Source organism: Mesoplodon bidens (genome assembly GCF_964165515.1).
Source record: "Mesoplodon bidens genome assembly, chromosome: 5".
Classification (NCBI taxonomy): Eukaryota; Metazoa; Chordata; class Mammalia; order Artiodactyla; family Ziphiidae; genus Mesoplodon; species Mesoplodon bidens.
In genome coordinates this window covers 131586464-131599303 of record NC_138161.1, presented here as the reverse complement: position 1 = coordinate 131599303, position 12840 = coordinate 131586464, and the positions used below count along the sequence as shown (strand labels likewise).

Genomic DNA, 12840 nt, shown 5'->3' with positions numbered 1-12840 from the left:
CCTGAGAGCTTTCTGAAGGATAACTTTGATGTTTTTATGATACTGCTGAAGTTAATTGCCTACCTGTATGCAATGAGAATCGAATTCAATGCAGAGTAGGTTTGCTCCATTTCCTGCACATTTACCTTGTTCCTTCCACAACCCAAGGGCTGAGGGTTATGAATCAAGGGAAGGCGAAGATGGGAAATGAAGACTTACTCAAAACTAAGCAAATTAACAGAAGCTGCAGGAATAGATACTACTTGGTAATAAGCTTGAACAGGAAGATAAATTTGGTGTATGGCTCAGACCGTTTAGCTCTCGCTTTTATAATGTGACAGCTGTGTATGTGGTGCGGCTCTCTGCTTAGGTTCTTTCTGAAGTGTAGCTTCTGAGGTATCATTTCGTTTAAGTTCTCAACCTTTCTGAGCCCACACAGATCAAGAACTTATCGTGAGACTTGTGTTCCCTTGTCCATCCATCTTACACTTTCTAATGAACTGTTGCAGCTTTCAGACTTGGTCTATACACTGGCTTTCTCTTGTGGCTTCTGTAGAAAGGTATGCAGAACTTAAACATTAACCCTACCCAATTAATTTGTTCTCCCTATGTTTTCACTGAGTCAAGAAGTCTTCATTTTGTTAGGAAAAATATCATGATCCTTGTATTTCTGTGTCTTGTTTTGTTTCATGTAATACTTTTCAGTTTTTGCTACCTTGCATGATAATTCATCCTGGTTCTTCTCACGTTCTTCAGTTTACTGCATTCTTTAAAATGGTCTTTCAGCTCTAAAGGAGTCTCTGATTATTCTCCCCTTTCTAGGAAAATGTGTCAGGAGCCGTATCACAGCTGTCCCTTGGGGAGATCCCGGCTACGGCAGAGCCTTTTGTATCCTCAGAAGAACGGAAGGAGCGGTGGGAACAGGGCCAGGCTGATTACATGGGAGCAGATTCCTTTGACAACATCAAGAAGAAGCTCGACACTTACCTCCAGTAGAAACACTGCCCTTTTCCGTGGACACATCCACTTCACAGGCACTTGTTTCCGATACTTAGTATCTAGAGCTGGGTTAAGAAAGGTCTGTTACAGTTGTTAGAGGCTTTCATTAAAACCCATCAGATATGGGTGGGGGGTTTTGCAGGACAACTGGTGAGAACTGGGCAAAAGTTAAGTAGCAATTCTGTTATATGAACCACAGTTCTGCTTTTTAACCCTCAGCTTGTATTTCAGAAATTCTCAATTATGCTGATTGCCAACATACGTGGTAAGGGAAACTCAAATCTTAAGCGGTTAAGATGGCTGTATCAACTCTTAAAATGTGCCAAGCCAGGCTCCAAGTCAGTCTCCCTTCAGGTTGGGACACAGTACCTGTCTCTTGCTTGCTTGTTGTACCCTTCACTAGACCTGCATTTTAGAATCGCCCAGAGGCTGCCAGAGTGATTGTAATTCTGCTTTCAGGTAAAGACAACCTATAATAACACTGCTGAGTGATTGATTCATAAGCATATCAACAAATGGTATTAACCCATTTTATTTCCTAGTCTTAGTGTCTGAAGATGTTCACCAGTTTTCTATGTACAGTAAGGCGGCATGCTAAAATGCTTTCGTTCAGTTCTGTATATCTGAAAACAGCAGTGTGATGGTTACCTACAGTGGCACCTTGTATGGAAAATAAAGATTTATTGACATATCTTGGTTGTCTAATTCAATTAAGGGCACCCACTCCCCTTGAAGAAAAAGTATTAGGGAATTTTTCATAATTTGTAGAATTTGTGTTTTAAAAACCGGTGTAAAACTTGACACTGAAATACATGCTTTAAAAGTTGGTTTCTAGATATCAAGAGATATCTGCATCTAGTGTTCTCCAGTGATGGTGATGGATCTGATCTAATAGATGGAGGAAAGGGAGATCAAATTAATGTCACCCACATTTCTGTATGAAGTGGGTATTCAAATTTTAGAATATTGTAACCTTAAAATCATCATAGGTTCATTGTCAGTCTCTAAACATACGCAATAATCTTTCAGGACTGTTACAGTCAGTACCAGACCCAATGTCTTCTAGCATTTTTATCCATGGCTTAGAATGATAGAAGTATAAAGCATATTTATTCAATGTACAGGTGATTCTAGGTTGCAAGGATGGCAAGCTAGTGAAGGGTATGATCTAAAATGTCGTTTTAAAACTGAAGTGAATAATCAGAAGTCATTCTGTTGAAGAAAGCAAGAGAGACCATGACAAGAAACTTTAGAGGTTTAACTGGCCAGAAGCCGCAGTGGCTTTTAACCTTCAAGGTCACCTTCCTTTATTTCCACAATAGCCTATTGGTTACACAGGTCAGCCCTATTCAATAAGGGTGTGGATGAATATACAGGGTATGGAAACCTGGAGGGCAAGAATGGATGGGGGGGGCACCTTGGAGGCTGGCTACCAGAAGAGCTTAAGAAGAACCTGAGGACTTACCTAAAACTGTAAACTGTTAAATGGCAATTTCTGAAGATAAAATAAGCTACGATTATTTGGACTGTGGAAAATGAGTTGCCGTGATCTTCAAAGTACATGAAGCACTACCAGAGATTTAAGTGCCTCTGCGTGTCAGGTGCCATGGTACAAAGACCCCTCAAGATACTCCTAGTCGAAGAATCTCTGCATTGAGAGGTATGAGCTAAACTCTTCCAATGAGAATCCAATGCACAGAAAAATCTGGCTAAACTGAAATTAAATTCATTAGTGTAATTTGCAAGTCATACAAATAGAATCTTTATTTCTGGACAATCTATTTGTGCCTAATTTTAAAGTTCATTTCAGCCTTCCGTTGCTTTCACAGTCTCAGTGGTCATAAAGATGTATCTGATTTCAAGGAAATAATTGAGCTTATTCCAGAAATTACATCTACCAAAGCATTAATTCAGTCATCTTAGTTTCACATCAAACACAATTTGAGTTGACATATATATTTAAGACAGACAACACAATAATTCATTGAACAAGCACTTAAGTACTGACCATATCACACATGTGATGGACATTAGAAATACAGGAGTGTACAAGACATAGTTCCTTATATTCTAGTAGGAAACAGACTGAAAGAGAAATGAACATATATAATTGCAAATTATGCTAAATAACATACACTGACAACAGGGAAAGTCCAGCTTTAGGGCACTCAGGAAAGACCTCCTACAAGATGATGATTAAGCCAGAAAGAGAGGCTCTGAGGTAGCCAAAAGGGAGTGAGGAGAAGGAAGAATATTCCCTTCAGAGGAAATTGTGCAAGCAGGCGAGAACTTGGTGGAAATAAAGGCTTATAAGACAGGATGGAGAGGTATGCAGTGGCTTCATAGGTGAAGGTATGGGCTTTGGATTTTACTTTAAATTCAACAGCAATTGATTGAAGTTTTATTAATGTAATTTATATTTAACTTTTTATTAATGGGGACCTATAGAGACATGCAAAGGTAAGCAGAATAGTATAAAGGACCCCCATCACCCAATTTCAACAATTGTTTCATCTGTATCCCCACCAACTCTTCCCCTACTAGACTATTTGGAAGCAAATCCCAGATTAAAAATTTCATATGAAATATTCCCATATATATCTTTAGAAACATAAGGACTTCAGAAAATTATCTCACCAAGAAACTATTAATTCCAAATGTCCTCCATTATTTTATTTCCACTTTGATCTTATTAAGATCCAAGTAAGGCCCACACAGTGCAACTGGTTGATATATATCTGATTCCGTCGTGTTTCCTAACCCTCCCTTCTTGTTGTTGCCTTGCCATTTATTTACTGAAGAAACCAGATTATTTGTCCTGTCTCCCACATTCTTCGCTTTACTGATTGCAATTTGACATGTTTCCTTGTACTCTGTATTTCTTATAAACTGATTTAGAGGGCCAGTCAGATTAAGGTGTGATTTTTTTGGGGGGGGGCAATACTTTATATGTTGTTAGGTACTTCCAAACCTCCAGTTATCTTATGATCTTAACTGCCATTGATGATCATTGCCTAGATACAGTATCTCACTGGGGTTGCAAAATGGTGATACTCTCATTTACTAGCTGAAATATTTCTATATACTTCCATTCATCAGTAATTTGGTTACCCTGAGGTGGTTTCTATTAAAAGGGCAGGATAAATGCTTGATTCTCTCCCTTCACTCACTAGTTAGTATATAAAATAAGGAACTGGTTTAACAGTATCCTCCGAAGGTGGTTTTGAGGGGGTTTATTCTAGTATCATTATGAATTAATGAATTTTAGTATAGTTTGTTCAATTCATTGCCAGTCCTTCTTAAAGAGTCTAATTGTCTTACCTTTGTGATTTACATTTTAAAAACATTGGTTCAGCAGCTGGTGGAAAATAGCTTAAATGAGAACAAGAGCTGATGGGAAGGCAAGTTAGTTTACTGTGGTGGTCTTGGAGCGAGACAGTGGTAATCCAACATACCTTCCACCAGGGTGAAGGCAGTAAAGCTGCTGATGGATTGGATATGAAGAGAGAGGAAAAAGGAGTAACTGAAACTAGAGGCTTGAGCAACTGCGTCTCCAACCTGGCTGCTCCTGAAAAACACTGGACACCTTGTAAGTACAGTTTCTTGGGCCTCATCACTATAGATTATGAATCAGTGGGCCTTGGTTGAGGTCACAGTATTTCTACTCCAAGTAACTATCAAGCAATGACTGTGACCCAAATGACATTTGAGAACCACTTGATACATTAAGAAAGTGTTTACACTGAATACAACAGGGAGTCAGGGTTTTTAGCAGAAGACGCCTGGAAAGGTGAGGTGGTGTTACACAGCCGGGGACTCAACTGCCGATCGATCAGTCGAGGCTTTCCAGAAGACAAACTCAGCTCCTTGAGTGATGTAGGAAACATTATCATAAGTAACATCTATAAATATAACTGTATAATGTCTACTGTTTAATGTCACTGAAACTTGGGGCATTAAGCTAAGTAAGACTTGGCTTCTCCTTAAATAAAATAGTCTGCCACAGTTTGCATTTTTTTCCTCTGCTTATTATTACAAATAGATTACTATTTTTACACTTGGGTATGTTATTTGATAACTTATTTGTCTGAGTTTCTGATGCTGAAATTCAATCTCCTTTAAGTGAAAATCTGTAAGAAAGCAAAAAGAGGAAAGACAATATTAGGTATTTATAGCTTAATTTTCATGTTTGTCCTATAATGTTTATACAGTATTCGCATTTTGCAGATAATCAGAGAATAAGAAAGGTAAATAATCTGCAAAGGACTTTGATTCAGATTTGTGTATGCTCTAACTCTAAAACTATGCTCTGCATTAAACAAATGAGTGATCAAAAACAGACAATGAGATCAGAGAAATGGGCAGAGATCAGAGTAACCTCTGTATATAACCAGAAATATAAATGCCAGAAATCTAGGAAGTAACACAAATAATGGAAAAGCTTTCAGTTTTCTTGCTATGAGGATAAGGACAATGGCCTTGAAACAGAACGTGGGAAATACCTTTTACAAATACTTTCCTAAATAGGCTGCCTGAAATTGTAATATAAAAATCGGTAAGAAAATTCAAGGATAGAATTGTCATGAATTTTGGCTTGGACACAGTTCAGCTTCACAACGTAGACTTTGTATCTTAAAAGCCTATACAGGAAAAAAAACCCAAAACAAACCTATACAAAATTATCCTGTTTTCCCAGTTGTTTTATTGGCCCAGAAGAGGGAAAACTTGTTATATGACTATACTGCGATACAGTGATGTATTCAGGGCCAACATCCCTTTAGAGGTAAGGGCTCCAGACACCTATACTAAGCCACTCAACTCTTGTGATTTACTTATTCTGTGTTCACTTTTAAGTTTTTGAAGTTTCTTGATGTCCAGTCTATCAGCTACCACTACTTCCTACTGTCTGCCTAAAACAAAAATAGGGAAAGAGACAAATGCTCAATAACAGGGCCTTTGAACACTAGTCCTTTTCTACTGAGTTAAGTATATGGATTTACTGAAATCTGTTATTTTAGGTGGTCAGAAGCCTTTTTTGGCTTCTGGGCCCCTAGTTGAGATGAACAGAAACCTAGTCTTCAGATACCTAATATTGCTTTATTGTTGTGGCCAGGTAATATGCAATCTGAACAAGTAAGTGTATTTTGGAACTCTCCATCTGTATCACAAGAGATCACAAGACTCAAAGCCTTTTTTTTTTAAATTGAGGAAAGATATCAAAGCATCAAACGGGGGGGTGGGGAGAATTAAACATATCATCTGATGTTAACTTTTTTTTTTTTGCGGTACGCAGGCCTCTCACTGTTGTGGCCTCCCCCGTTGCGGAGCACAGGCTCCGGACGCACAGGCCCAGCGGCCACAGCTCATGGGCCCAGCCGCTCCACGGCATGTGGGATCTTCCCGGACCGGGGCACGAACCCGTGTACCCTGCATCAGCAGGCGGACTCTCAACCACTGCGCCACCAGGGAAGCCCTGGTGTTAACTTTTTGTGACCCTGTTTTTTATACAACATAAGAGGTAAAAGCTCTAAACTGAAAAGGCTTACGTAATTTATTTGAAATAGTATTTAGTAAAGGCTGTTAACTTTTGGAAGGGAAGAGTGACAAATTTACCATAGGAAAAAGCATATAATACGTATAAAAGAGGCTGAAAAGTCACTGAATTAGACTAACAGACAGATTCTTTTTCCTTCCCTGATCTTCCAAGGATACTCCTTAATTATGGTGAAGTATTAACTTTTCCATGCAAAGTTGCACAATTATACTGCAAAATCTGTTCCAGGGAGCCTAAAATACCAAGGGTCACTTTGTAGGATGTGTAAATAGGCAACATTAACTCAGATTACAAGAACATACGTTTGTGGAGGTGATCAATATATCCTTATTTTTTAATCCCATGAATAATGGTGGATATAATAGCCTTTGACTGTAAGTCAAATTTGCCTACACAAAGGGCAGATCCATGCCTTTTGAGATGAGCTCCAAGCTTGGTCAAGGTCTATGATTCACGCATAAAATCAATGTTTATCTTAATTCTTGCTTTCACCTGTACCTGCAAGAAACATAAAGTGGCCTTCACTAGACCACTTCTCATGAAATATTTAACTTACCTTTATCACAATATCAATACCAGTGCCAAGAAAAACTTCTTAAAATCCTACAATGTACTATTAGGGAATAGCCCTTCCCTACCCTAACAAAAAGGGTAAATTAGCTTAAACATTCAGGAAACTGTATCCTAGTTAATTTTATCTGCCTTTCTAATCAACTAGAATACTGAAAGGTGGCAGGCTTACTGGAAACTTTCCTAAAACACTAGTCCTATCTCTGCTTTAGCAAATAGAGCACATGTTTTAATATATAATCTCTCTGATGACTTTTTTTTTTTTTTTTTTTTTTTTTTTTTTGTTACGTGGGCCTCTCACTGTTGTGGCCTCTCCCCTTGCGGAGCACAGGCTCCGGACGCACAGGCTCAGTGGCCATGGCTCACGGGCCCAGCCGCTCCGCGGCATGTGGGATCCTCCCAGACCGGGGCACGAACCCGTGTCCCCTGCATCGGCAGGCGGACTCTCAACCACTGCGCCACCAGGGAAGCCCTCTCTGATGACTTTTAATATCACATCTATCACATTAAATACCCTCTTGGAAGAGTCTAGATGCACTATTTTTGCATTTTTCAGAAGTGCAAAGACATGCCCTAGAATTTGTTTTATTTACCAATCTAAGAAGTCATTTGGGTATTTGCTGTCCTTCTACATGAAGTCCCAGTGTAGCCTAGTTATTATAACTTGGTTCAGGTTAATGGAGGTGTCCTGTTCCATGTACATTTGAATGACATACATTATTAAAACTGTACTATTTTCATGCAGAAATCAATTTTCATACTTAGAGGTAGAATTTAAAGGTCTAAATTTGTCAGAAAATTCTTGATCAAGAAGGTTGAGTAGGGAGCTAGAAAAGAGATTTTTTTTAATCCCATTTTAACCATTAAAAGATCTGACTGGGAATAAGATATCATCTGCCCTTTCGAAAGCAGTAAATTATTATGGCTTCATCTAGAAGACTGTTCTCCCTTATTATCACACAATAACTATGAATATATTAACATGGAAGAAAACATTACGTCTGCTTACAGGATTTCTAATCAACCGTTCCCCCTCTGAAGTAGACATTACTAGTAGATATTACTGCAGGGAAGCATCCCAACCATTATTCACAGCTATCAGAATTCTGGGGTCTTTTTATTCAGAAGTACTATAAAAATGAGGTCACAAATTCCAGAATGTAGAACTTGTAAGGAAGTTACTACATACTTACGGGTGAATTAAATGAAGGAAAGCTGTTGTATTTCACCTTTTGCAAATATTTTAAAGTTAATACAGTTGAGAACTTAAGGTTAAGCACTTGAATTCTTATTAATAAGCCAAACATATCATTTGTCCTCATGATTTTAATGAATCTTCCTTCCAAATACTAATGAACAGAACTTTGGCAAGCATATAGATGAAATGAATAAAAAACACACCAATGAATGCCAACAGAAAACATGCACTGCCTGAGTATTATTTTATTGGTACTCACTGGTTTTAAAACATAAGATGATTATTTTCTTGATTATTTCCAATCCTGGAGCTGTAATTAGGGCAAAGTCTATAATCGAGAGTGTTATCTAGTATACCACTATACATAGCTATGATCACAACTCTTTTTCTGGCAGATGGAGAAATAAAAATAACCGAAACCAATGCTTAAGAAGATCAAGACATTTAACATAAAATTTAAAAATATATACACTGATTTCTAAACACGAAGTCAACCAGTTAAGTTGAAATTTAGTAAAATTAAAAAGGGGTAGGAATATGAGTCAGTTATTCTCAGCTACTCATAGTACTTTTATGTACTCTCAGTAAAAAATAATTATATAATATAGACATCTTAACAGACGTGTGAGATTTATAAAGAAAGATTAAATGTTCTTTAAAGAAAAAGTACTCATTACAATTACGGCACTGAAGAAGCTAGTAATTTTTTCACTTTTATTAATTTTACATTTAAAACAAAATCCAGTTTGAACCACAAGTGGGAATACAATATTTTCAAGATATTTCTAAAGCTATTACTCTACGTAGTAATGAAACAGAGTTAACAGCATAAACATAATGTGAACTTTTCATTCCAGTAGTTTATGTATTTTCTTAGGATGAATTTGTTGTTTTTTATTTAACACCACTTAATGGAACTATACAAAACCAGAAAGGTATTTTTTAAATGACTTGTCAAATTTATCATTATGAATGTGTTTAAAAACACAAGTCTGTAAATGTTTGGGGTAAAGAAGCAAGCAAAGTCTTCACCTTTACAGTGAGTTTGCAAGGCTCTGCCTTTGTAAGCAAGAAGAGTAGGTTGTGTTTTTTGCTGCAAACTCTTTTTATACTTAATCTCACTGGAGTATTGGTATATAGAGAGCCCACATACCATATTTTATGAGATCCTGATCAACCTGATTTTTGTGTAATGCTAGTCCTACAAGGTAAAGAACTTCCCTACTGCTCCTTATGCTAGTGGACCAACCTCAAGTTATTATTCCACTCTCATCCCTGCAGAAAGGTCTGTTTGTCCTTTGCATCAGCCCTCTACCTCACCTGCTGCTGAAGAAAAAAGGGACTGGGAAGATTTTTGCTGTCTGATCCACTGTTCCTTTGGAGCAAAGGACAGGGCACAGAGAAGAAAGGATTTTGCTGCTGCTAAGGTATGTGCTAAATCTAAGATGTGTGCCCTAGAATACAACGCTGCCTCCAATCTCCTCTTATCTTTCAGTCAAGTCACTTCCAACACTGTAAGTAAAATATAAGGTTCTTAAATTTGTATCATCAAACATGAAGCTTCTCCTATTATAGTAATTAATTTCTGCTTTCTTTGGATTAAAAAAGAAGATTCCCTTAAGGAAAAAACTAACACTGACTACCTAACCTGACTGATAAATTTATAGTTTGTTTTAAATGTGACTAAAAGAGTCATCCAGGATTCTGTGGCAACTACCGTGAGTTTGATTATTAACAAAAGTAGTAAAAAGATCTACAGATAGATGTAAGGGTGAATTACTGAAGTTCCAAAATCAAAGTCTGATTCTAAACACAATAACAAAGAAAATTTTCCATTCAGGGATTAAGATGTCTTTAAAAGTTGAAACAATTTTGGAGGTCATCCAGACCAACTTCCATCCAGATTATCATGCCTCACATATAGTAGTCTTCTGAATTATAAAAGTTTATAGTTATTTTTTTTAAACTACATAAATAAGAATTATCTATATATAGAAATATCTATTCAGCAATTCCATAATTTAAATATTCAAATCAAATTGGGCAGAACTGGTTCCTTCTCACCCCCACAGACTGTATTTACACACTAATATATCAAGTTACATTTAAACACAAAGAATGGTACCACCTGACTAAAATGGAGAAAACAGTGCTCTAACGCAATCCCCAATTTTTTTCATGAACATAAAATTGCAAGTCACTTATGTGAATTTTATCTCAATGACACTGTAAAACAAACAAAAAAAAACACATACATACACATACATGAACAAAGCCAAACAAACAAAAAAAACAAGTAACTTGCTAACCTGGACTTTGGTCTCTCATTTAAGGTTCTGGAATGCAAATATGGTTTTGAAGGTCCAATAAAATCAATCTCTTGTATAGTCTGTGCACATATTAATCGTTTACATGGACTGTGAATCCACAGCATCACAAATGGGAGACTTTGGTGAATAACCAAATGTGTCCAACATAGAAAATAACTATTTGGTCAAAAGTATAAAAGGTTTGACCTTATTTGAAATATGAAAAAGCTGAGTACTTGGAAGATATATGAAAATACTCAGCATAGATAATATGAAAAGTTGAATAAAAGTAACTTTTTGTCTCAAAAAATTATTTTAGGCCACAGTATACAACAGAACTTATTGCTACCTGAAATATCATTAAAAATAGGTTCATATATAGAAGGAGATTATGTATTAGTAATACCTCTTCACTAATATAAAATGATATGCTCCTTTTAGAAGATATACTCTAGACCTCATTTCTAAAACTACTTTTCGCATTTCCAAAACTTCTGTATATATCTAATTAAACTGACCTTACCAAATCCCACAAATTATAAATCAATTAAAGTTCTGATTTCATTAATTTTAGCTTGTTTCATTTCACTAGCATCTGCTTTTTTAGTTCCAAAGGCTCCAGCTGCAAGTTCTCTCTTTGTGTTTTGTATTTTCAGCATATTTTCTTCAACAGAATCCTTCACAATGAACTTTAAAAAGAAAAACAAAGTTTAATTGGTTAAGTACTTTTTAGGTCACAATACTTGAATTCTTTAATTAAAAAAAAATTGAGACATGATGAAAATGATACTTTAAAAGAACCTGCTTTCTTACAGTATTACGTAGCTTTCAAAGAAGGTCAATAATAATCTATTAGAAACTGTTTCACTCCCCCTTTTTTCTCAATATACAGTGAGAATATTTAGAACATGATATGATAGCTAGAGATGAGCACCATTTTCCCTTATCACTCAATATAGTTTTCCTGTATAAAGAATACAGCTGTAAGGACATAAGTTACATATTATAACTCCATCATCAAGATAAGAGCAACACACAAAAAAAGCAAACTTTACAGGCGACTCTGAAGCTGGAATATTAGCAAAATAAATGTAACGTATTTAAAAAGCCAAATAAGATTTTCCCAGAAATGAAAGAACAAGCCTTCATCTGGTATAATTTATAACATCAGAAATTTAAGAGAAAAAAAAGTGATCATCTCAATAGATGACAAAGAAGCACTTGATAAAATTCAACGTTTATTCCTGATAAAAACGGTGACTTGAAAAAAAAATCCTCATTAACCCAGAAATAAATGTCCTCAACCTTATTTAAGGATATCTACTAGAAACTTACCAAGAATAACATATTAAATGTAAAACAATAAAAGTAGTCCCAACGAAGATAGGAACAAGTCAAGAATGATTACTGTGATTACTGCTATTCAACACTGTGTAAGAGGTCCCAGTTACTGTAATACAAGCTGTATTATAAAATGTTACCAAAATACATAAAAGACCTAAAAAAACGGAGAGTGATACTATCTGAGTTCTTACATGGGAACACTCCGTATTTATAAAGAAGACAGTTCTCCAATTAATCATAAATTCAATAAATCCCAAACAAGATTTCTTAAGTGGGATTTGGTAACCCAAATCCAAAGTTCAATTCAAGAGTAAATAATAATATTAATAACCAACACAATTTTCAAAAAGAAGGGTAATGAGAGCACTTTGCTCTACTAGATATCAAAGCATACTTTATAAAACCATAGTAATTATTAAAGAAATATTGTCCTGGGAATAGGAAAATAGATCAATGGAACAGAACAGAGTCCAGAAAGAGACCCATGAATTAGTTTATGATAAAGTGACATTTCAAATCAGTAGAAAAAAATTGACTTTTCCAAAAAAATGGTAATGGAGCAAATGATTCTTCATCTGAAAAAAATAAAGTTAGATCCATATCATGAATCATAAACAAAAGGTAAAATATTTCAAAACAATCAGAAGTACAGGAGATTCTTTTTTTTCCCTCCAAATTTTCAGTACAGCAATTTTTATTGATATTTTTGTAAAACACTACTCCCAGTTTACATAATTTACAGGAGATTCATTCTTAAAGTTTGAAGATAAAGCCTTCTGTTCTAAGAAAGACCTCAAAATCCATAAGATACAAAGAAAAAGGCTGATACGTTTTAAATGATAAAAAATGTCTAAACTTTTTCATGACAAAAAGCACATAAAGTTCAA

The 12840-nt window shown here is 35.8% G+C and overlaps 2 protein-coding genes across 5 annotated transcripts in view; one reads left to right on the top strand and one right to left on the bottom strand.

Annotated features, from left to right (window-relative positions):
- Positions 1–1669, top strand: part of GYG1 (glycogenin 1) — a gene marked incomplete at its 5' end in the record, with an annotated part of 39787 nt that extends 38118 nt beyond the window's left edge. For all 3 annotated transcript variants that reach the window (XM_081236102.1, XM_081236103.1, XM_081236104.1), the window contains one exon: positions 802–1669. In XM_081236102.1, coding sequence (XP_081092228.1) covers positions 802–975 — 174 coding nt within the window. In that variant the 3' untranslated portion in view covers positions 976–1669. The remainder of the gene's footprint in view (positions 1–801) is intronic.
- A 6747-nt stretch (positions 1670–8416) lies between these two features.
- HLTF (helicase like transcription factor) overlaps positions 8417–12840 on the bottom strand; it is a 72672-nt gene continuing 68248 nt past the window's right edge. Inside the window, exon 25 of one of the 2 annotated variants that reach the window (XM_081235445.1) lies at positions 8417–11298. In XM_081235445.1, coding sequence (XP_081091571.1) covers positions 11146–11298 — 153 coding nt within the window. In that variant the 3' untranslated portion in view covers positions 8417–11145. The remainder of the gene's footprint in view (positions 11299–12840) is intronic. The other variant, XM_081235444.1, reaches the window with a different exon arrangement.